The sequence below is a fragment of the Phoenix dactylifera genome, chromosome 1, assembly GCF_051530095.1.
Source record: "Phoenix dactylifera cultivar Ajwa chromosome 1, Ajwa_hap1_PhDact_Kaust_v1.1, whole genome shotgun sequence".
Taxonomy (NCBI): domain Eukaryota; kingdom Viridiplantae; phylum Streptophyta; class Magnoliopsida; order Arecales; family Arecaceae; genus Phoenix; species Phoenix dactylifera.
In genome coordinates, this window is record NC_143190.1 from 63,960,964 (window position 1) to 63,986,261 (window position 25,298).

Genomic DNA, 25,298 nt, shown 5'->3' on the forward strand with positions numbered 1-25,298 from the left:
CTGAGCCGACTCCAGAAAAGCATGAGTCGACTCCTGCTGCAGCCGAGTCGACTCCAGATCGCGCGAGTCAACTCCGATCCCAACGGAAACATTGTCAGGATGTGCAGAATGTGCAGAACGGCTAGTAGATTGTGTCTAACGGCTAGTTTCCATGGCGAATGGCTTAAATAGCCACAGAGGACTGTAGCAAAGCAGAGAAGAAACATTCCTTTCAAAGAAAACACAATAACTTCATCTGCCAAAGGGATTTCAGCGGAAAAGAGGGAAGAGAGCCATTAACTCCATTCAACCAACTCTTCCCAGCATTAAAGAAGTCTCCTTCTGCCTTCAAGTCTTCAAGACATTCAAAAGGAGACCCAAAGTTCGAGAAGCCCTCCACTACATCATCATAAACTTGTTTGAGGGCTCTTAACTTTTCTATTATTCATATTGCTGAATATCTGCTTATTTAGAAGCTGTATTTTTCTCTTTGTTCTTTCTATCCATTTGGTCCTTACTTGATTCAATCAGGGGATTGAATCAAGGGTGTAAAGGTTTGTTGGTGAGCCTAGGTTGAAACCAACGTGTAAGGGTTCGATTGTGATCCCGGGAAAACAATCGGGTGGTTCTAGTCGATGAGCCTGGGAAAACCGACCGAGTTCGTTGTGACCTCGTAAAACAACAAGTTGGGTTGTGAGCTTGTAAAACAACCGGCTGTAATCCGAGGAGTTATAGTGAATTCCCAAGTGAGGCTTGGAGAGTGGACGTAGGAGCAAGGGTTAGCTCCAAACCACTATAAATTCCTTGTGTTTGTGATTGCTCTGTTGTTTCTTATCTTCATTTCATTCACAGCACATAGCATCTAATTAATCAGAACTTGCAAAAGGTGTTAATTAGTATTTTATAAATCTTTTAATTGTAATAATTATTTTAAAACCCAATTCACCCCCCCTCTTATGTTGTCTATCTGGGCAACAAGTGGTATCAGAGCCGGAACTCTTTTACCCAAAGAGTAAAAGATCAAAATGACAACCCCATTTGGATCTTCCCACATTGAGGGCCAGTCCACCCAAAGATCCCCATTCTTTAATGGATCCGACTACTCATATTGAAAGGCTAGGATGAGAATATTTATCCAAGCCCAAGACTATGAGATGTGGACCATTATACTAAATGGACCATACATCCCATCCATTTATGTAGAGGGTGTCACTGTACCCAAACTTGAAAAGGATTGGGATGACAATGACATTAGGAAGGCACAACTCAATGCCAAAGCAATGAATGTGCTTTACTGTGCATTAGATAGAAATGAATTCAATAGAGTCTCTACTTGCAATTCTGCAAAAGAGATTTGGGATAGACTTGAAGTGACCCACGATGGCACAAATCAAGTAAAAGAATCCAAAATAAATATATTAGTACATAAGTATGAATTATTTAAAATGGATTCTAATGAAACAATCACTTGCATGTTCACTAGATTTACTGACATTGTCAATGGCCTAAAAAGCCTTGGCAAAAATTATACTAACAGTGAGCTTGTCAGGAAGATTCTTCGCTGTCTACCAAGGTCATGGAAAGCCAAGGTGACGGCAATCCAAGAAGCCAAGGACTTGAACAAGCTTCCACTTGAGGAGCTTCTTGGATCTCTAATGACGCACGAGCTCACAATGAAACAACACAGTGAAGAAGAGTCCTCCCACAAGAAAAAGGTAATAGCCCTCAAATCTGTTTCTACTAACAAAGACTTATCTTGCAGCAGCAGCAGTGAAGAGGAAGACAATGAGGGAGATGATGATGAGGCTCTTCTCGTACGTAAGTTCAGAAAATTCATCAACCGTAAGAAGATCTTTCATCAAAGGAGAAGCCCCTCAAGTTCCTATCACAAGGATAAAGGTAAGGAAAGGAAAAATGAGGAAATCGGATGCTACGAATGTAAGAAGCCGGGACACTTCAGAGCAGACTGTCCTTTGCTCAAGAAGGCCAGCAAGTACAAGAAAAAGAAGGTCCTCGTCTCCACCCTATCGGACTCCGATACATCTTCATCATCATCGGATGAGGAACAAGAAGAAAAGGCCAATCTATGCTTTATGGCAAACGAAAATGAGGTAACATCTGAAACGCATTTAGATTTTACCTTTGATGAGTTATATGATGCGTTTAATGAATTAATGGATGAATATAAGACAATAAACTTTAAGAATAAAGAGCTAAAACTAACCAATCAATCTCACCTCCATAAATATGATAAATTAGTTAAGGATAAGGATTTTATCACTAAAGAAAATTTAGAACTTAAGACAAGCAACCAAATGTTAATTCAAAAAACTAATACCTTGAGTAAAGATAACGAAAAACTAGCCAAGAAAATTTCTGAACTTAAAAAGGATAAACAAACTATTGGAAGTAATTTCACAAAAGACTTAGATGCACTAAAAACAGAAAAACAAAAGTTGGCACTAGAACTTGAGAAGTACAAGCCTTTTGTAGAAAAATTTACTTATAGTTCAGAAAAATTAGAAATGATACTTAATAGTCAACGAGCTGTGTTCAATAGAGCTGGTTTAGGGTATAAACCTAAAAATAAGCAAAAACTCCTTAGTAATTTCTTTGTTAAAGCAGGAGAAAGCAAAACTAAGAAAATAACATGTTTTTACTGTGGAACATTAGGACACAAAGCAAATGTATGTGATTATAGAAAAGAAAAAACTAAAAGAAAAATTAAAAGGGTTTGGGTTCCAAAAGGAACCAATATTACTAACCATGAAGGATCCAAAAAAACTTGGGTATCTAAAATTGTATGATTTGCTTGTGTAGGAGTGTCTTGCAGCCAAGGTCGACAAAAATTGTTGGTACTTGGATAGTGGCTGCTCAAGACACATGACGGGTGACAAGGATCAATTCTTCACCCTTGAAGCTAAGAAGAGAGGTGCTGTGACTTTTGGAGACAATAACCAAGGTCACATCATTGGTATAGGTAAAGTACAAATTATCCCTTCAACCTTTATTGATAATGTTCGATATGTTGATGGTCTTAAGCATAATTTACTTAGCATTAGTCAATTGTGTGATAGAGGTTTTGATGTTTTGTTCAAACCATCACTATCATCATTACCAACTCAAATGACAATAGTTTAGTTTTTAAAGGAATAAGACGTGGGAATGTGTATATTGTAGACCTTGAGGATCTTGCCAAACATAACCCATGTTTAGTTGTTAATGAAACTAAGGATAATGATGCTAGTTGGTTATGGCATCGTAAGTTAGGTCATGCAAGCATGGACACAATATCAAAACTAGTTAAAAGAGATTCCGTGATAGGTTTGCCAAAACTAAAGTTTGAAAAGAATAAAATATGTGAAGCTTGTCAATATGACAAACAATCAAGGAACTCCTTTAAATCCATAAATTGTGTCTCTACCTCTAGACCTCTAGAACTACTACACATGGATCTATTCGGACCAACTAGAACCACAAGTCTAGGTGGAAATAAATATGGTCTAGTTATTGTAGATGATTATTCTAGATACACTTGGGTCATGTTCTTAGCTCATAAGGATCAAGCATTTTCTGTTTTTAAAAAATTTCATAAGGAAGTAACAAACGCTAGAGATACTTCAGTCACAGCTATTAAAAGTGACCATGGAACCGAATTTGAAAATCATTTATTTGATGAGTTTTGTAGTAAAAAGGGGATAACTCATAATTTTTCTGCACCTAGGACACCACAACAAAATGGAGTTGTGGAAAGGAAAAATAGAACTCTAGAGAAAATGGCTAGAACCATGTTATGTGAAAGTAACCTCCCTAAGTACTTGTGGGGAAAAGCCATCAATACCTCATGTCATATATTAAATAGAGTTTTATTGAGACCCATTATAAAGAAAACACCTTATGAACTTTGGAAAAACAGAAAACCAAAAGTGAACTATTTTCATGTCTTTGGATGTAGGTGTTTTGTTCATAATAATGAAAAAGATAATCTAGGAAAATTTGACTCCAAATCTGACGAGGGTATATTTTTGGGGTACTCTACAACTAGTAAAGCCTATAGAGTTTTTAATAAAAGAACACTAGTTATAGAAGAATCTATACATGTTGTTTTTGATGATTCTAGTGATATCTCTTCTAGTAAAAGAGTCAATCTTGATGATGATGCTGAAATTCTTGAAGAAAAGATTGATGAGATGACATTACAAGATGATGAACAAAAATTAATTGAAAATGCATCATCAAGCCAAGAGGCTATTGTGGATCATGGGATGGATAAGGCTTGGAGGTATGCTCACGGGCATCCTAAGGAACTGATTTTAGATGATCCATCTCAACCTGTTAGGACTAGAGCATCTCTTAGGAACTTAAATAATCATCTAGCTTTTGTCTCACATTTTGAACCCAAACACGTAGAAGAAGCTGAAAAGGATATAAATTGGATAAATGCAATGCAAGAGGAATTAAACCAGTTTGCTAGAAACAAGGTATGGAACCTAGTTGAACGACCCTCTGAATATTCAATTATAGGTACCAAATGGATATTTAAAAATAAACTTGATGAAAATGGAATTGTAATAAGGAATAAGGCTAGACTAGTAGCAAAGGGCTATAATCAAGAAGAAGGTATAGATTTTGATAAAACCTTTGCTCCTGTAGCTAGACTTGAGGCAATTAGATTATTACTAGCATTTGCATGCTCTAAGGAGTTCAAATTATTTCAAATGGATGTAAAAAGTGTATTTTTGAATGGGTATATTAATGAGGAGGTATATGTAGAACAACCTCCTGGTTTTGAAAATCATCAATACCCCAATCATGTGTATAAATTGAACAAAGCACTTTATGGTTTGAAACAAGCACCTAGAGCATGGTATGAAAGACTTAGCAAATTTCTACTAGAACATGAGTTCTCTAGGGAAAATGTAGATACAACACTATTTCTAAAGAAGAAAAACAAAGATATGCTAGTAGTGCAGATTTATATTGATGATATTATTTTCAGTGCTACTAACAATCGCCTCTGCGAAGAATTTGCTAACTTGATGCAGAGTGAGTTTGAGATGAGCATGATGGGAGAACTGAACTATTTTCTCGGGCTTCAAATCAAACAATCTAAAGAAGGGATCTTCATCAATCAAGCTAAATACATCAAGAAGATGCTTAAGAAGTTTGATATGGAGGGAAACAAGTCAATCAGCACACCCATGAGCTCATCATGCAAATTAGACCAAGATGAATCAGGTAAATCTGTAGTTCAAAAGATGTATAGAGGTATGATAGGATCTTTATTGTATCTCACTGCAAGTAGACCTGATATCATGTTTAGTGTATGCATGTATGCTAGATATCAGTCTAATCCTAAGGAATCTCATCTAATTGCAGTCAAGAGAATCTTTAAATACCTAATAGGAACAAAAAATATAGGCTTATGGTATTCTAAAGAATCTAGCCTGAACTTAATAGGATACACAGACTCAGACTTTGCTGGTTGTAAACTTGATAGAAAAAGCACCAGCGGGTCGTGTCAATTCTTAGGAGAAAATTTAATCTCATGGTTTAGCAAGAAATAAAACTCGGTTGCATTTGTTAGGGATTCAACCCTACGATTGCGGAATATAAGAAATAGTAGGAGAAAAAAGAACACGGCAAGAAACAATAACAAACGCACAAGACACCCAAGTTTATGTGGTTCGGAGTCCCTTGCTCCTACGTCCACAGCCACACAGATCAATACTTCACTATATAATCAAAGAAAGTTACAGAGATTCAAGAGAAGAGAACAAACTCTCTTTCTTACAGCAAAACAATCTCTCTCAAGACGAGCAACGCGTCGTCTTCCTGATGCACACAAAGGATCTCCTTTTGGAAACTTCTCGTTGATGAGTTCTAGGGTTTCTCAAAGTTGCCACACACCTCTCGTGTCCCACAAGAAGTCTATATATACCTCCCAATCTCTTACTTTGATTAGGGCTTCAAAAAACCTTGGCTTGAACCCAGTTCATAACTCAGCCTCGCGTGAAAATCGTGCTCGAGTCGACTCCCGCAATTCTGCGAGTCGACTCGGCCACAGTCCACAGAAAAAGCCTCTCTGTCTGCCTGTGGGAGTTGACTCCTGGAGTTCTCGAGTCGACTCCAACACTGGGGAGTCGACTCCTATGGATCTGGAGTCGACTCCAAGACTATGCCAAGTCTGCCTGCGTGCTAGAGTCGACTCCAAGTCTGCTGGAGTCGACTCCGGACCTTGCTGAAATTTTTCTTTGCTGATTCAACTCTGAATCTTTTCGAACTCTTTCCGGCTTGTCTTCCCTTGATCCTCCACCACCATAGTGCACATAGGGGTCTTGAAAAAAGGGAATGGATCAGGCTCCACAACCCAACAACTCTCCCACTTGGAGACTGATACATCCAATTGTGCATCTCTCTGAAAAATAAACAAACTTCTATATCTTGATCTGTATTCTCTGTGCGGCACCTCCATTCAACTAGCTTTGGAGGCCAATTGAGGCCATGCATAGCCTCAATTTCTCTGTAGTGACTGTCTTAGTCAACATATCCGCTGAATTCTTTGCTCCTTGAATCTTCTCAAGTAACAAACTGCCATCTTCTAGCAACTTCCTGATGAAGTGATATCTCAGCTGTATGTGCTTCGTTCTCGCATGAAACATTGGGTTCTTAGCTAAGTGAATAGCACTCTGACTGTCGCAAAATAGTACACTACAGTTCTGTTCTCTGCCCAGCTCTTTCAGAAGGTTTTGTAGCCAAATCATCTCCTTACTGGCTTCTGTAATGGCAACATATTCTGCCTCTGTTGTCGAAAGAGCAACGATCTTTTGCAATTGTGAGAACCAGCTCACTGCTGTTCCGCCTATGGTATAAACATACCCTGTGGTGCTTCTTCTAGTGTCAGTATCACCTCCCAGGTCTGCATCCACAAAACCTTGTAGTGTTTGACTGCCTTTTCTACAACACAAGCCTACATTTCTAGTACCTTTCAAATATCTTAGGATCCACTTGACAGCCTCCCAATGTTGTCTACCCGGATTGGCCATGTATCTGCTCACAGCTCCCACTGCATGTGCAATGTCAGGTCTCGTGCATATCATAGCATACATCAAGCTGCCTACAGCTGAAGCATATGGTACCCTTGACATCTTCTTCAGCTCCTCTTCATCCTTGGGTGATTGCTCTTTTGAAAGTTTGAAATGGCTCGCTAAAGGTGTCTTCACAGAATCTGCATCTGTCATATTGAATCTATTCAACACCTTATCAATGTAGTTAGCTTGAGAAAGCTTCAGTGTGCCAGCCACCTTATCCCTTTCAATCCTCAGCCCAAGCATCTGTTTTGCTGCACCCATGTCTTTCATTGCAAACTTCCTTGATAGCTCTTTCTTCCATCTTTCAATCTCTTGTAGGTTCGGTCCGGCTATCAACATGTCGTCAACATACAGAAGTAAGATGATAAAACTGCCATCAAGTACCTTAAGATAACAGCAATGATCTTCTTGACATCTTACAAAACCATTGTTGATCATGAATCCATCGAACTTTTTGTACCACAACCTCGGGGCCTGTTTCAAACCATACAAACTTCTCTTCAGCTTGCATACAAGGTTCTCCTTGCTAGGGACTGCAAAGCCGATAGGTTGCTGCATGTAGATGTCTTCATCAATCTCTCCATGGAGAAATGCAGTCGTAACATCCAACTGCTCCAAATATAGATTTTCTGCTGCCACAATACTCAGAATCACTCTGATTGTTGAATATTTGACTACCGGAGAGAAAATCTCAGTGTAGTCGATACCTTCCTTCTGTTGGAAGCCTTTCACAACCAACCTTGCTTTGTACCTTTTGCTGCCATCATGTTCCTCTTTAACTTTGTAGACCACTTGTTCTGTAAAGCCTTCTTGCCTTCTGGTAGTGAACTGAGTTCCCAAGTTTGATTTCTATCCAAGGACTTCATCTCGTCCTTCATGGCTAACTCCCACTTCACCGAATCTTCACTTTCCATGGCTTCTTCATAACACTCGGGTTCACCTCCATCTGTCAATAGCAGATAATGTAAAGAGGATGAATATCTATCCGGTTGTCTCGAGATTCTTGTTGATCTTCTCAGCTGTGGTATACTTGGTTGAGGTTGTGCCACAACAGTTTCTGAATTTTCAGAATTTTTCTGAAAACTTTTGGCAACATCTTCTTCTGTAATCTCTTGCAGCTCAACTTGTTGTTTTTCCTTGCTTTGCTCCCCTGCACTCTCAAGATCTGAAGTATTCTTGTCCTTATAGAGAACTCGCTCATTGAATATCACATCCTTGCTTCTGATGACCTTCTGGTTCTGTGCATCCCAGAACTTGTAACCAAAATCATCTGTACCATATCCAATGAAGAAACACTTTCTGGACTTTGCATCTAGCTTGTCCCTTTTTTCTGCATTAATGTGCACAAAGGAGACACACCCAAAGACCCTCAAGTGTGACAAATTTACTATTTTTCCTGTCCACTCTTCTTCAGGCAATTTGCAATCTAGGGGAACCGACGGGCCTCTGTTTATTAGATACGCTGCGGTGTTGACTGCCTCAGCCCAAAACATCTTGGGCAAACCAGCATGGATCCTCATACTATTGGCTCTCTCGTTTAGGGTTCTGTTCATTCGCTCAGCCACCCCATTTTGCTGCGGTGTGCTCGGTATTGTCTTCTCCATTCGGATTCCATTCACTGCGCAGAATTCCTTGAACTCACTGCTGTCATACTCACCGCCATTGTCAGACCTTAGTCGTTTTATCTTTGCACCAGATTCATTCTCCACCAGACTTTTCCACTTTTTGAAGGTGACAAATACCTCTGATTTGTGCTTCATGAAATAAATCCAAACCTTTCTGGTAGAGTCGTCAATGAACGTGACATAATAGTGTGAGCCTCCAAGAGATGCAACCGGTGAAGGCCCCTACACATCTGTGTGTACAAGCTCTAGCTTTTCTGTCTTCGGTGTTCTTCCACCCTTTGAGAAACTAACCTTTTTCTACTTCCCAAATATGCAGTCTTCACAGAGACCTACATCAACAGTTTTCAGATCTGCTAGCTTGTTCTTCTTCACCATCATCTTCATACCTTTCTCACTCATATGTCCAAGTCTGCGATGCCAAAGACAACTATCTGCACCTGTTTCTGTTAATGCCACCGTATCCTTGGTGTCATTGGTCATGTAGAGAGTCCCCAACTTGTTCCCACGTGCTATCACCATAGCTCCTTTGGTGATTTTCCATAAACCACCTACGAAGGTAGTAACATACCCTTCGCTGTCAAGCTGCCCAACAGAAATCAAGTTTCTCTTCAAGCCTAGGATATGCCTCACATTCTTCAGTTTCCACACTGACTGATTCATCATACTGATATGAACTTCACCTGTCCCCACAATATCTAAAGGCTCATCATCAGCGAGATAAACCTTTCCGAAGTCTCCTGCAGTGTAGTTTAGCATACACTCCTTCCGTGAGGTAGAATGAAACGAAGCTCCAGAGTCTAGTATCCACGATTCTATAGGGCTGTCCACGCTGAGAATCAAAGCATCGTTGGCTTCATCTGTGGTTGCATTCACGGACACCTCGTTCTGCCCCTTGCTTGGATTCTTCTTTCTAAGCCAACAATTCTGCCTCGTGTGGCCCATCTTGCCACAATGCCAGCAGCCATCGTCTTTCGATCTAGACTTGCTCCTCCTCTTAGACTTCGATCTGCCACGGTTTTCACTGCGTTGCACAGTTCTTCCTCTGCCTTCAGATGTATTCAGAATCGAACCAGATTTCACACCAGACTCCCTCCTTCTGATATCTTCACTGAGTATCAGATTTCGGACCTCCTCAAACTTCAGTTTGTTTGAGCCGCAGGAACTGCTTACAGCTGTCGCCGTTGCACCCCAACTTTCTGGCAAGGAGGATAGAAGAATTAGGGCACGGACTTCATCTTCAAAACTGATTTCCACCGAACTCAACTGGCTTGTAATCAGATTGAACTCATTGATGTGATCAGTAACAGAGGAACCTTCACTCATCTTCAGATTGAATAAACGGCGCATCAGGTACACCTTGTTGGAGGCCGAGGGTTTTTCATACATATTCGACAATGCTCTCAGCAAACCTGCTGTTGTCTTCTCTTCCAAAACGTTGAACGCAACGTTTCGAGCCAACGTCAAGCGAACAACTCCCAAAGCCTGACGATCCATTAAATCCCAGTCGGCCTGTGACATATCTGTCGGTTTCATACCTTCAAGAGGTAGATGAAGTTTCTTCTGATATAAATAATCTTCGATCTGCATCTTCCAGAAACCAAAGTCTTTGCCGTCAAATCTGTCAATCTTGACCTTGCCTTCTTCAGCCGCCATTGCTCCCACTTTTTCCTTTGAACCAGATGGCTCTGATACCAGTTGTTAGGGATTCAACCCTACGATTGCGGAATATAAGAAATAGTAGGAGAAAAAAGAACACGGCAAGAAACAATAACAAACGCACAAGACACCCAAGTTTATGTGGTTCGGAGTCCCTTGCTCCTACGTCCACAGCCGCACAGATCAATACTTCACTATATAATCAAAGAAAGTTACAGAGATTCAAGAGAAGAGAACAAACTCTCTTTCTTACAGCAAAACAATCTCTCTCAAGACGAGCAACGCGTCGTCTTCCTGATGCACACAAAGGATCTCCTTTTGGAAACTTCTCGTTGATGAGTTCTAGGGTTTCTCAAGGTTGCCACACACCTCTCGTGTCCCACAAGAAGTCTATATATACCTCCCAATCTCTTACTTTGATTAGGGCTTCAAAAAACCTTGGCTTGAACCCGGTTCATAACTCAGCCTCGCGTGAAAATCGTGCTCGAGTCGACTCCCGCAATTCTGCGAGTCGACTCGGCCACAGTCCACAGAAAAAGCCTCTCTGTCTGCCTGTGGGAGTTGACTCCTGGAGTTCTCGAGTCGACTCCAACACTGGGGAGTCGACTCCTATGGATCTGGAGTCGACTCCAAGACTGTGCCAAGTCTGCCTGCATGCTAGAGTCGACTCCAAGTCTGCTGGAGTCGACTCCGGACCTTGCTGAAATTTTTCTTTGCTGATTCAACTCTGAATCTTTTCGAACTCTTTCCGGCTTGTCTTCCCTTGATCCTCCACCACCATAGTGCACATAGGGGTCTTGAAAAAAGGGAATGGATCAGGCTCCACAACCCAACAGCATTATCTACTGCTGAAGCTGAATATGTTGCAGCCGGGAGCTGTTGTGCTCAAATCATGTGGATCAAACAACAATTGGAAGACTATGGCATTAAATAAGATAAAATTCTCATTAATTGTAATAATACAAGTGCCATTAATCTAACTAAAAATCCAATTCAGCATTCAAGAACTAAACATATTGAGATAAGACATCACTTCATAAGAGATCATGTACTGAATGGTGATGTTACACTTCAATTTGTTTGCACTGATGATCAATTAGCTGATATCTTCACAAAACCCTTGAGTGAAGAGAGATTTATTGTGCTTAGGAGAGGATTAGGAGTGATTGATCCATCCTAGTAATATTCTCTTCTAGTTCATTGATTTTGATGATTAGTTTGTGCTAAATATAGAGTTTCTCATCTATAATCATCAAATCAGATCATAACTTAGTGATTGTCCCTTGGTTGGTACAAAAATAGCATGATTTTTAGGTGCGTGCCAGAATTCGAGTCAACTCGAGTAAGTTTCAGAGTCGGCTCATACGGGGAAGTCGACTTGTACATAGACGGGAGTCGACTCGAGATCGATGGCAGCATAAGGGGAGTCGACTCACCCATAGACGGGAGTCGACTCGAGGTCGATGACAGCATTAGGGGAGTCGACTCGCGCATATGTTGGAGTCGACTCAAGGTCGAGTCGACTCGCGACTTACAGGAGTCGACTCGAGGTCGGGATCCGAGTTTTTAACCCTAATCCAAGCGTTTAATCAACACTTCTATTCACCGCCTCCACTGTTCACAAACCCTAGAGCCGTCTCCGACAACGTCTCCGACCGTCGTTAGGGCTTTTCCGTCGACCTTCTTCCGTCCCTTAGGTTTTTACCCCATCCCTAGGTCAAGGATGCCTCGGAAAATGGTTGTCCCAAGCCGGAAGAGGCCCCAACCCGCGACCGGTGCCGAGCGACGGTCCAAGGCTCGGAACGATCCCGTGAGGCCACAACCTCCGGTTCGTTCCCCGCCGAGGCCGGTTCCCTCGCGACCGTGCGCCGGGAAGGCGGTCTCCACCGGGAGATACGTCAACTTCGACTATCTCTCCTGGGAGGGCTTCACCATAGGAGATAGGTTGAGGGGCTAAGGTTTAGAGTTCTTTTGTTCATTAGATCTCCCCACATACCCAGGTCTTGTTAGGGAGTTCTATGGAACAGTGCATAGGGGCAATGGGGGGATACAGGGAACCGTAGCGGGTGTCCCTTTATTCATTTCTGAGGATTTCATAGCACAAATCCTCCATCTTCCCCAAGTTGGGGTATTTCCTACACACCCTGAGGATAGGACTGAGGCCCTTATGGCCATTTTAGGGAGTCCACCCCAGTCTCCATTAGATGAGGTGTCCGCTAGTTCACTGTCAGTTGAAATGCGGCTCCTCTTGAGTATCATCTCTAGGACCCTTTTTCCTAAGACCGGCCGCTTTGATTTTGTATCTGAGAGGGACCTAGCCCTTATGTTCTACATCCTCCAAGACACACCTATTAACTTCCCCAAGATGATCTACAAGTACCTTTGTGAGCCACTAGACAGACCTAGGCTCACCCTTCCTTATGAGATGATGTACACCCTGATCTTTAGGAAGTCCGGGATCCCCATTCCTGAGGGGGAACCCTCTCGCGCACTGCGATGGACAGATCGCATGGGTGAGGGAACCCTACATAGGATGGGTTTTCATAAGGTAGAGGGAACCTGGGTCAGGAAACCATCCACCTCCACACCTACCACTAGACGCTCCCCCAGTCCTGATCCAGATTCTGACTATCCCACCTTTTCCTCCACATCAGCACCATCCACCTCAGCCGGACCCTCCTCCTCAGCTCCACCCACTCAGCCGATGGAAGTCCGGATTTCTCCTGAGCAGCTCCGGGAGTTGCGGCAGGAGATTGTACGAGATCTTCGGGACGATCTACTGAGGGAGCTCAGAGGTCCAGTTCCTGCCCCCTCTTCTGCATTAGTTCCCTCCCTATTAGCCGTGACCGAGATGACGGCTCATTAGAGGGAGGAGATCTTCAATGTCAGAAGCCTGATACAAGCCCAATTCTCCAACATGAGCGATGTCACAAGCAACACAAGAAAGATGCGAGATGACATCCGACACGACATGGGCAGCCTGAACCAGGGGGCCAAGCGCTTGGCGAATGTGTTGATCGCCAAGGTGGACAAAGTCCAGGAGACTCTGACTGAGCTTTCCACGACGCACAGTAGAGCCACCTCGGTCATCATCACCCAGCTAGGGAACGTCACGGATGGGGTCAGTCTCCTAATGGAACAATCAAGACTGAGCAGAGGAGCCACATCCTCCAGGAAGCCCTAGCTTATTTTGTGTATTTTGACATGTATTTACTGCTTTACTCTTTGTATTCACAAATGTACCTACACATACATCAATACAATGAGTAGACAATTTTCTTCAATACTGTGCAATTTAATCTCTAACTGCTTGTGTGTTCTGCTTACTTCCTTTTTGCTATGATGACAAAAAGGGGGAGAAATATATTGAATAGACATATAAAGGGAATCAATGAAAATCAATAAAAAGAAAACTTTTATAACACACAAGAATTTGTTCTTAGTGGATTCGATACCTCGAGGCTCATTATCTCTCTGTTGGGGCTCCTAATGGAGTAATCTCCAGAATCTATTCAAGGGATATTCGGAGATTAGTTGAATCATACTTAAGAACAAATTGGCAGATTTTTCCTCTAAAAACCAAAAATTTAAGTTCAAAAGCTTCAATGCACTAAAAGAAAATTCAGAGAATCGAAACAAAGTTGAATGCATATGTTGAGGGGGAGAATCTGAAGTTTTAAGAAAGCAAAATCATTAAATATATATAAGCCAAACAATTGATTGCATGACATGAAGGCTTATATAATTTCAAATGAAAGAGGAAGCTTTAACTTCAAAATTTATTGTTTCACACCTTTCAAGTTTGGATAAATTAAAATACCAGACACTTGAATTTATTTTTAAATTTTATTATAAATTTCCTGGTTTATTGAGCAATTCACTTTACATATACTTAATGTTTTGTCATCATCAAAAAGGGGGAGATTGTGGAGTGATTGATTATAACCCTATTTAATTTTGATGAGCTCAAAGCATTTGAGTATACCCTATGTTTACTAATGAATTCAATCTAGTGTTTCAGTGAAAATCTTGTAAATTTATGGTTAAGTGTCTCTAGATTTGGTTCAAGACATTTTGGATAAGTTAAGAAGTCAATCTGAACCAAAGTCTGAGACTCGAGTCGACTCCGGGATATTACGAGTCGACTCCAAGCGTATCAGAAGCACTGGCACAGGCTCGAGTCGACTCCGGAACATTATGAGTCGACTCCGACTGAGAACAGACAGACGAACAGAAAGACCCAACTCAAAACCTGTCAGCGAGTCGACTCCTGAAGACGCGAGTCGACTCCGATGCTTGCCGAGTCGACTCCAGAGTAGTATGAGTCGACTCCAGGGAGTTACAGACAGAAAGACAGAGAAGTCATTTTGGACCCTGAGAGCCGAGCCGACTCCTGAGGAACGCGAGTCGACTCCGATAGTTGGCAGGTCGACTCCAAAGGAAGCGAGAGTCGACTCTCAGTGTTATACAAGGCAAAAGTCAAAGAGCAACTTTCGGACACTGAGAGCCGAGTCGACTCCCGCAAAGCCCGAGTCGACTCCGAGACAGCGCGACCCAAAAAGACAGAAGACAATATTTTTGTCTCTGAGACGCGAGTCAACCCCAAGACAGTTCGAGTCGACTCCAAGGCAGCGCTACTCCAAAAAGACAGAAGACTGTTTTTCGGGTACTGAGAGCCGAGTCGACTCTGAAACAGTCCGAGTCGACTCCAAGACTACACGAGCCAAAAGACAGAAGATCAGGAGTTCGGGCTCTGAGCGCCGAGTTGACTCCCAGAATTTCCGAGTCGACTCGAGTGAGCGAAGTTGAAGAATACCTCTATGGATTCCTTGGAATGAGTCGACTCCAAAAGTGCCAGGTCAGCTCCAGATTTTGGGGAGTCGACTCCGGGTTAAGTCGAGTCGACTCCCAGTCGAGAAGACCACTTTAATTCAAATCCGAAACAGTTGCCGAGCCGACTCCAGAAAAGCATGAGTCGACTCCTGCTGCAGCCGAGTCGACTCCAGATAACGCGAGTCGACTCCGATCCCAATGAAAATATTGTCAGGATGTGCAGAATGTGCAGAACGGCTAGTAGATTGTGTCTAACGGCTAGTTTCCGTGGGGAATGGCTTAAATAGCCACAGAAGACTGTAGCAAAGCAGAGAAGAAACATTTCTTTCAAAGAAAACACAATAACTTCATCTGCCAAAGGGATTTCAGCGGAAAAGAAGGAAGAGAGCCATTAACTCCATTCAACCAACTCTTCCCAGCATTAAAGAAGTCTCCTTCTGCCTTCAAGTCTTCAAGACATTCAAGAGGAGACCCAAAGTTCGAGAAGCCCTCCACTACATCATCATAAACTTGTTTGAGGGCTCTTAACTTTTCTATTATTCATATTGCTGAATATCTGCTTATTTAGAAGCTGTATTTTTCTCTTTGTTCTTTCTATCCATTTGGTCCTTACTTGATTCAATCAGGGGATTGAATCAAGGGTGTAAAGGTTTGTTGGTGAGCCTAGGTTGAAACCAACATGTAAGGGTTCGATTGTGATCCCTGGAAAACAATCGGGTGGTTCTAGTCGGTGAGCCTGGAAAAACCGACCGAGTTCGTTGTGACCTCGTAAAACAACAAGTTGGGTTGTGAGCTTGTAAAACAACCGGCTGTAATCCGAGGAGTTATAGTGAATTCCCAAGTGAGGCTTGGGGAGTGGACGTAGGAGCAAGGGTTAGCTCCGAACCACTATAAATTCCTTGTGTTTGTGATTGCTCTGTTGTTTCTTATCTTTATTTCATTCACAGCACATAGCATCTAATTAATCAACTTGCAAAAGGTGTTAATTAGTATTTCATAAATTTTTTAATTGTAATAATTATTTTAAAACCCAATTCACCCCCCCTCTTGGGTTGTCTATCTGGGCAACAATCATTTATGCCATAGCCAAGAATCTTCAACAACTTCTCCTTTAAAAGCTGAAACTGATTTATACTTGAATTCAACAAAAAAATTTCTGTTCTTGGCCATCTTGATAGATGCAATTGCCATAGTCTTATTTTTTCAATCTAAATTATGCAGCCATCATCTTCAAAGCAGAGACGATAGCCATTTTCCACTAGTTGCCCAATACTTAGCAAGTTCTATTCAAGGTTAGGAACAAGCAAAATATCATGAACATGCTTTGTTTTTTTCCTAGTTTCAACAGCAATGCTTCCTTTTCCTTTGGCTTGTACAATAGCTCCATTTCCCAACCGCACCTTAGGTGTGACTGTAGTATCAATACCAACAAATATTTTTTCATTTGGTGACATATGATTACTTCACCCACTATCTAGGTACCATACACTATTCTTTTCTTCACAAGCTACTTGGCAAGCATAAAATAAATTTCCCTCATCATCATCCTTTTGCTTAGTGAAGTTAGCTTGACTGTTTGTCTTAAATCTGTAATGTTTTCAATATGCCCAAACTTCTTACAGTGATTGCATTGAGGCTTCCCATGATGCCAGCAACTTGATGTATCATGGTTTGTCTTTTTGCAAGACTTACATGACATTTTAGAGTCATTAGAGAACATACCTTTCTCATATTTTCCTTCTTCCTTCTTTGAGTCATTCTTCTTCCATCTTCTTTGTTGATTGCTTGAATCACCATTCTTGAAGGATCTTTGAGGCTTCAAGCTGAGCTTTGATTGAAAAGCATTTTCAATCGATTGGTCAGAATGCCATTGTCTCCTCTGCTCATGAGACTCCAAGGAACCCATCAATTGCTCAATGGATAAGGTGCTGAGATCCTTAGACTCTTCAATCGCCGCAACAATGTAATCATATTTTTCGGGCAAGCTGATTAAGATTTTCTCGACTATCTTCTGATCAAACATATCTTCACCATACATCTTCATCTGATTAACCATATTAATGACTCTGGAGAAATAATCTTTTACAGATTCAAATTGCTTCATTTTTAAATTTTCGAACTCCGTTCATGAGAATTGGAGTTTTATTGTTATTGCCTTACTGTCACCTTGAAACTCCTGTTGCAAGGTCTCCCAAGCTTGTTTTACTGCGTGGGCTCTGATGATTCTTGGAAAAATGGTTGGAGAAACTCCATTTTGAATCTTGGAGGGAGCTCTAGCATCTATCATTCTGTTTGCATCAAGTCTCTTCCTTTGGGCATCAGAAAGTCCACTCTCATCATCAGGATCTTCGAAACTTTTTTCAACAATGTTCAAAAGAAACTCCTCATTTTCACCTTCCAAAATTCATAATTTTTACTTCCAAAAACTGGAATAATAGAGAAAGAAGGAGCAGGATTTTCTGTAGCAGAGGAAGCCATCTGGTACTGTTGTTGCTATCTTCTTTTGTGGGAGAAATACGCCTAGGTATATCTATCGAAACACAACTTTGATACCACTTGTTGGTTGTCTAAAGAATCTGAATAAAGTTTCTGATTTAATCAAACTCGAGTTGCTGCAGCAGAGCTCATAAATCAGATGTGCAGAGTGTAACAGAGGCAATATTCTTCAGGGCTTTTTCTTATGTCTAGATGACTTACATCAGAGACAGCAGGGCTTTCAAATTTTTTTTCAAAACACATTGGATAGTTCTAGAACATTAAAAAGAGCAGACATGATCATAGAGAAAGGAAGAGACACATTGACAATACAACTTGGACCACATAGGAAAGACAACAGTAATTAAAACAAGTTCTAAGTGCATTAATTTCTAACAGTAATAACTTTTATGTGGTAGTGCTTTGTTAAGCAAAGTAATCTTATAGTGTTGAGACTTGCTCCTATTTGTAGCTACACTTTGATACAAAGCTACTTTGTGTTGTTCGTGAATCTAAGATATTAGTTAGTTATTAAATGTGATGTGTACCTGATTTTGCAAGTAATTTTTATGTTTCTCTTTTTCATCAATTATTAATTTGCTTGATGATATGTGGAGCTCGATTGATGCTTACCCATCTCCATAAAGCGTACCAACTTTTGCCCGCCACATAACATCGAACTAATTCTTGAAGGGAAGGACGCCCTCTAGCATCTTTTATTTAAATTTATCATCCATACTGATTTCTGAAAATATAATTTTTTTTCTAATAAGGTGCATGTGTATCGCTTGACAATTGGAACAAAAGGTGAATTAAATTTGATCCATAAGATTATTAATTATGTACAAGTATACTGATCAAATTTCTCTGACAAATCTAAGCACCGATATCATGTTAATTAACCAATTAATCTCCAAAAGTTAAATTGATGAGAAAAAATCAAAAATGTAAATTAAGCTTAACAAAAACTCTTCCTTGCATAACTCAAAGGAATATTCCTTCCCCGCAAAACAAAAAGAGAAGTATGAAAAAAAAATAGAGAGGAAATAATGTTTATATCATTCTGTAATGTAATAACTTTTATATGTTAGTGCTTTGTTAAGCAAAGTAATCTTATAGTGTTGAGACTTTCTCCTATTTGTAGCTATACTTCGATACAAAGCTGCTTTATGTTGTCCATAAATCTAAGATATTAGTTAGTTATTAAATTTGATGTGTACCTAATTTAGCAAGTAATTTTTATGTTACTCTTTTTAATCACCAAACTCTAACTTGCATAACAATTTAATGGTTATTTTGGAATAAATGTTTTCATGGCCAGGACTTGATTGAACATTTGTTTGCTTTTATATCAACTGCTTGTGATTGTGTTGTACATAAATGTCTAAGTGCTTTGACTTCTTCAAGATATATTATGGTATACAGTTACATAGGTCAAGATTTGCTTGATTTTTCCCCTCCATTTTTAGATGAAATTTTTAAACACTAAATCAATGATCTAACATTGCCATAATTGTGAAGCAACAAATCATGCAGAACTCAAGCAATCCAAAAATTACTCTCATATTCCAAAGATTGCAATATCTGCTGCGCCATATTACAAAACATAAAATAGATTTATAACCTATTAGTTGCTTCCCTCTTGCATGCTAGGGGAGATCCTCTGTTTGAGCCTTAGTATTATCATTTCCCCAACATTTTATTATGATCTTTAATCTTATCAGATGATTCTCCTGTTATTGTTCTCGAAAACATGAGTAGCATGATACTTTGCCCATGCACATATTTTCGCATGGCTACATGATGTTGCCATGTTCTTCATGGCCTTTCCCTGAGGTGCAACCTAGCAACCTAATTAAAGAGAGACCTAAGTTATCCTTGACCTACCAACTGATTGCTCCATACTAGATCTAAACCTAGGAACCACATAGTTCGAGCTAGAATTGAATAGAATTGGATAGAACTAGAATTTGATTGGGCTTCATGGCCACAACCCTTTTAACTATTTGTGTGAGTGATTGAAAAGAAAGATTTTTGGATCATATTTTGCTAAGGGAATGAGTGCCAACGGCTGCTAGCAAAAAGATGCTAGCATTGCGACCTTAACCCTTCACCTCTTCCCATGTGAGGTCCAACTAGAAACCATCCCAAAACAATCACAACCACCTGGGCTGGGACTTTGTTATCCCTTTTCTGCTTGGAGTCGATGATAACAAGCTGTGTAAGAATGGTAGGTGTTAACAAAAAAGGAGAGAAAAGAGAGAGAGAGAGAGTTGTAGAGGGAGAGGAATGAGATACGTAGGGAGAGACGGATGTATTCTTTTCTATGTATGTACAAATAGTGCCATAGCCTACCTTTTATAATTGAAGGCGGCAATGTACAACTCACATATAGTTTATGTATACAACTCACATACTAATCAATACAACTCATACATAACTTTTCAACAACTAACATCCTCCCTCAAACTCAGGATGGTAGCGAAGATGCCAACTTGAGTTTGCTGACCAGATCACGATGACGCCCTGGTGGATGGGCCTTAGTAAAATGTCAGCAAACTAATCCGCAGAAGCGACATGTATCAACTGAAAAGTGCCTTGCTTGATATGACGCCGAATGAAGTGGCAATCTATTTTAATATGCTTCGTTCACTCATGAAATACATCATTATGAGCAATCTGCATGGTATTTATATAATCACAATGACGAGAGAAACTGCTGGTGAAACGAACACCCATATCATGCAGTAGCCAACGAAGCTATAAGAACTCAGTGGTAGTATCTACTAGTGCACGATACTCTGATACCATTAGAGAGGCAAATGGGTCGGATTGATCCATGACCTGACCTAACTCAATCCGCTTAGACCTTATCTAGATTTGATTTAAGAACCCATAGTGTTGGATCGAGTTCCAAATTTGGACCCATTCCAAGTTCTGAGTTGAGTTTGGATTTATGGAGTTTTGGCCTAATCCAATCCAACCCAACCAAATTATTAGCTAGGTCTACTTTGGGTCTTTCTAACCTATTACTTGACCCAACTCGAGCCCAAATCTAGTATACCGATTAACTCGAGGAGGGGGTGTCAAGTCGGTCTCTACTCTCCTGATTAGTTTCGAATCCCCATTTAGTCTTTCTCTTCCTTCGAAACGCCAGATTGCCTTCAATTGTGGCAATTGACTAATCCTGCAGGTTGGCGATGTTGGCATGCTTCAAGCTTTCGCGATGGTTTTTTGAGGTATCCCCCTCCACCACCACATTGTCGTGCTTTGAGCAATCGAGCCTCTTCATAACAGTCTATTGATGTATCCCCCTCCTAATTTCTATTTAAAAGTACAACACCAAATTGAGGGCAACATCGGCGGAGATAATCTCCCATAATTTTCTTGATTCAATTACTTTTGCTTATTCAACGATAGCGAGCTTGCGTGCTAGTGGAGTTTTGTCTCGCTCAAAAAGTTGAGAATTAATCGTCCTCCCCTAAAGAGGTAAATTTCCTCTTCAATTCCTCTTACTTACGGTCTCTCTTTCAAGAACTGTTAGGTTTTGGGATTTTGATATAAGTAAGCCTCTTAATCATTTTCTTTTATTTTTCTTTTTGATTTTACTTGATCTTCTTAAGTGCAATGTACAATTATTTTATTGAGATTCTTGCTTTCTATTTATAGACCTGATCTTCTTGAATCTTGGTCTAATGATGGTGTTTGTTAAATTTCTCCTGATTTTATAATTAATGAACTCATATTTCCTCTTATTTTTCATCTCTTTTATTTCTTTCAGTTAGGCCACACATGCCTTGAACTGATTTAATGAAGATTATCTATTTCACCTATGATTTGTGAATTTAACAGGAATTCTTAAAACAAATGAATCTACGAGCCTCTTAACCATTGGGAGTCATTAATGTAATGAACAATCCGGACTTAATCCGGATCTGATTCAAATCCAAATTTTTCAAGTTGGGATTGGGTCATACATGGTCCTGAGCTGACCTAAATGATCTCTTGGGTAAAAATATTTGGCAGTAGATCCGATCTTCTATTAGGTTAGGTCTGGATCCAATAATATTCCATGCAAAATATATCCTTCTAGTAAACAAACTATGGTAAGCCCTCATGGACAGTACCTAACCCACTCTTCTATTGGTGGGAAATGGCCCAAAGACCATGCCCATTGCTCTCCTTTTTTTTTTGCATCCTCAAACATCTGACAGGACGTCCCATGCACGTCCAGTTAAAACTTTACAGTCTTCCTACTCTAGCATAATCATTTGTAAACTGTACATACCACTTAATAAAACCCGAATAGTCTCACCACCCATTTCAATCAAAAAAAGTATATACTAGACCCGAATAAAGAACTAAGTTAAGTTGGGATTACTCATGTTTCGATCTGACTGGACCTATTTGCACCACTAAATAACAACCTAGAATCCCACTCAAAAAAGCTAGCCCGAAGTTATTTGATTGGTTGATTCTTCTTAAATATTCAAGATTTATCCAGTATATGGTCAATATAGAGCTAAATATGTACCTATACGGATCCTCAGACGATCCATGCGTGATGCACATTAAGCTTGCTTTGATGGGCAATGTGGACAAGGCTATCTGCCAAAAAAAAAACCTGCGTGAGAATGTAAACTACGTCTGTAGGCTAGAAGATAACCGCAATTTAGACCAGCAAACCGCACGGTACATCTAAGATATTATAAATTGTATGATTCGTCCCTTAACCCATCCCACTCATTTCAATCTCCACGGCACGTGTCAATTCTTTATCCGCTGCCCACTGGCAAAATTCCCCTGCTCCAACCCCCAATAAAAACTCCAGCCATGCTAGTGCAATCCAACAGCCCCATGTCCCCGTGCAACCATTCTCAGAGAAACTCTAAATATGACACTATGACCCAAAACCCATCTACTTCGATGGGGGACCAATTACTGTCTGTCTTAATCAATTGCAAACCTGACAAATCCATAAATTAAAGCTAAAATAAAGACGAAAAAGAAAAACGAGTCTATAAGAATTGTTTAAGATGATCATCGCGCGTCATATTCTTCTTCTTCTTTTTTCTATTTTCATTCTTGTTTTTCCAAGTCATCACAAGCTACCCAAGATATTTTAATCAAGAAAAAGACTGTGGCCGATCGAGGAAGAAAATCCAAATTATTAATCATGGAGGCCGGGCATCTAAAGACTCGTTCACATGCAACAAGATGCGCTATACAAAAATTAGGAGGCTACTCTGATAGCAACTCACAACGAAATTGGGTGCGCAATGCTCGCATGGATCATTATATTGTGGCTAACGAGGCGACTCCGGTCTTCTTCTGAACTGCATCACACGTTTTCTAGAGAGTATGAATCGAGCGGTCAAACAAAATTGGACGGGCGAGCAGTCTACGTTCAACCAAATCAGCTGCCGCTCATCACGCTCTAGAAGACGTGCGATGCGCGTCAAGAGGATGCACAACAGGTTTCTCCCAAGGCAAACCTCTATATAAACACTCAAGCCACCCTAGCTCTTTGCCCACATCCCCTCCAGTTCTAAATAGCAGCTACTTAACCCACGTAGCTGCACCATTCCAAATTAAGTGTTTCCAAAGCAATGGCTCACCAATGCTTTGTGCTCACGTTGATGGTCTTGGGTGTTTGGGTCTCTGGAGCGATGGCTCGTGGCATTGCTGACGAGCCTATGCTGAGAAGGCACGAGCAGTGGATGGCTCAGTATGGGCGGGTCTACAAGGACGCAGCAGAGAAGGAGCGACGATTCCAAATCTTCAGGGGCAACTACGAGTACATCGAGTCTATCAATAGAGCTGGCGATCGCAAGTATAAGCTCGGCCTCAACCAGTTTGCGGACATGACCAACGAGGAGTTCAAGGCCTCTCGCCTTGGATTCAAGCCCATGCCTACGGAGTCCACGACAGGAAGCTTTCAGTATGCCAACCTGAGCGACGCGCCTGACAGCATGGACTGGAGAACCAAAGGTGCAGTTACTGCCGTCAAGAATCAACGCTCGTGCGGTAAGATATGACGTACAATGAGTTATTTAAATCTAAAGAACAACAAGATACATGAAAGATGTCATCAAGTAATTAACATGGCTCACAAACAAGTTATATATCTAACCAACGACAAGTATATACGTAGGGTGCTGTTGGGCATTCTCTTCTGTGGCTGCCATTGAAGCAATTACTGAAATCAAGACCGGCAACTTGGTCTCCTTGTCGGAGCAACAACTCGTGGACTGTGATACTAACGATGGAAACAAAGGATGCGACGGGGGACTCATGACTCGTGCCTTCCAATACGTCATTGATAATGGAGGGATAACAACTGAAGATAACTACCCTTACAAGGCAGCTGATGGCACTTGTGACACCAACAGGGCATCATCATCGGCAGCTACTATCAGCGGCTATGAGACCGTGCCTGCAAATGACGAGTCCTCGCTCTTACAGGCGGTCGCGAACCAGCCTGTTTCAGTTGGCATCGATGGTAGTGGGCAAGACTTCCAGCACTACTCCAGCGGCATCTTCACCGGTCCGTGTGAAACGGAAATGGCCCACGCTGTGACCGCTGTTGGTTACGGGACAGCTGAGGATGGGACTAAATATTGGCTGGTAAAGAATTCATGGGGTACAACTTGGGGTGAGATGGGATACATGCGCATCCAGCGTGATGTTGGTGCACCAGAAGGGCTCTGTGGTATTGCCAAGCTTGCTTCTTACCCAACAGCATAAATTCAACTATCTTCTACAATGGCATCTTATTAATAACTTAGAGGAATCCTTCCCCACACACAAAAATAGAAGAAGAATGAAAAAAAAAAGAGAGAGAGGAAATTAATAACATTTATATTCTTCTGTCATGTAATAACTTTTATGTGTTAGTGCTTTATTAAGCAAAGTAATCTTATAGTGTTGAGACTTGCTCCTATTTGTAGCTTACTTCGATACAAAGCTGCTTTGTATTGTCCATGAATCTATGATATGAGTTAGTTATTAAATTTGATGTGCATTTTTCTTCCTGTGTAGTTATTAAATTTGATTAAGGAAAAAAGGACTATATTGTGTGGAAATATTTATGCACAAAAGTAATTCTTAATCTTGATTTTTTCTGGAAAAGTTTTTAACTTTCTTGAACCTATGAGTATTTTTTTTTTCACTACGAAATTGGAAATTTTGGTTTCTGCAAGTCAAAGTTCTCACCATTTGGTTGTTGCAAGAACAATGTTCAAAAGTAGAAGTTTTTATTTATAATTTAAGGCTTACTATGGAATTTCTTCGCACATCCAAAAATTCTATATAATGAAATCTTAATATCCATAATTAAATATATGTAGAGCCATGAGGTCTCATGAAAATAGCTCAAGCAACAACACTGCAAATAGCACTCAGGTAACTCTAGCTATTTGGCTTAGACACACCTTCGCGCATCCTTATATACTCCTCTTGTTTAAGCTCTAGTGTCCTCACTACGCTAAGGGTCCAAATCTATTTAAATCTAATCATAAGTACCAGAAATCCAGTCACAAATACTTTAGACCATGATTAACTCAAATAGGCCCACGATACAGTACGTTAGAATCCACTTAAGCTATTGACCGGATCTACTTTCATACTGTTAGAGCGG

General features: G+C 40.7%; 1 protein-coding gene across 1 annotated transcript; it reads left to right on the top strand.

Annotated features, from left to right (window-relative positions):
* Positions 1 to 23,144: 23,144 nt before the first annotated feature.
* LOC103699563 (senescence-specific cysteine protease SAG39-like) lies at positions 23,145 to 24,649 on the top strand. The gene is made up of 2 exons (XM_008781584.6): positions 23,145 to 23,686; positions 23,814 to 24,649. Exons 1-2 carry the CDS (start codon positions 23,269 to 23,271, stop codon positions 24,404 to 24,406), a joined length of 1,011 nt encoding a protein of 336 aa, XP_008779806.5. The 5' UTR covers positions 23,145 to 23,268; the 3' UTR covers positions 24,407 to 24,649.
* Positions 24,650 to 25,298: the final 649 nt, after the last annotated feature.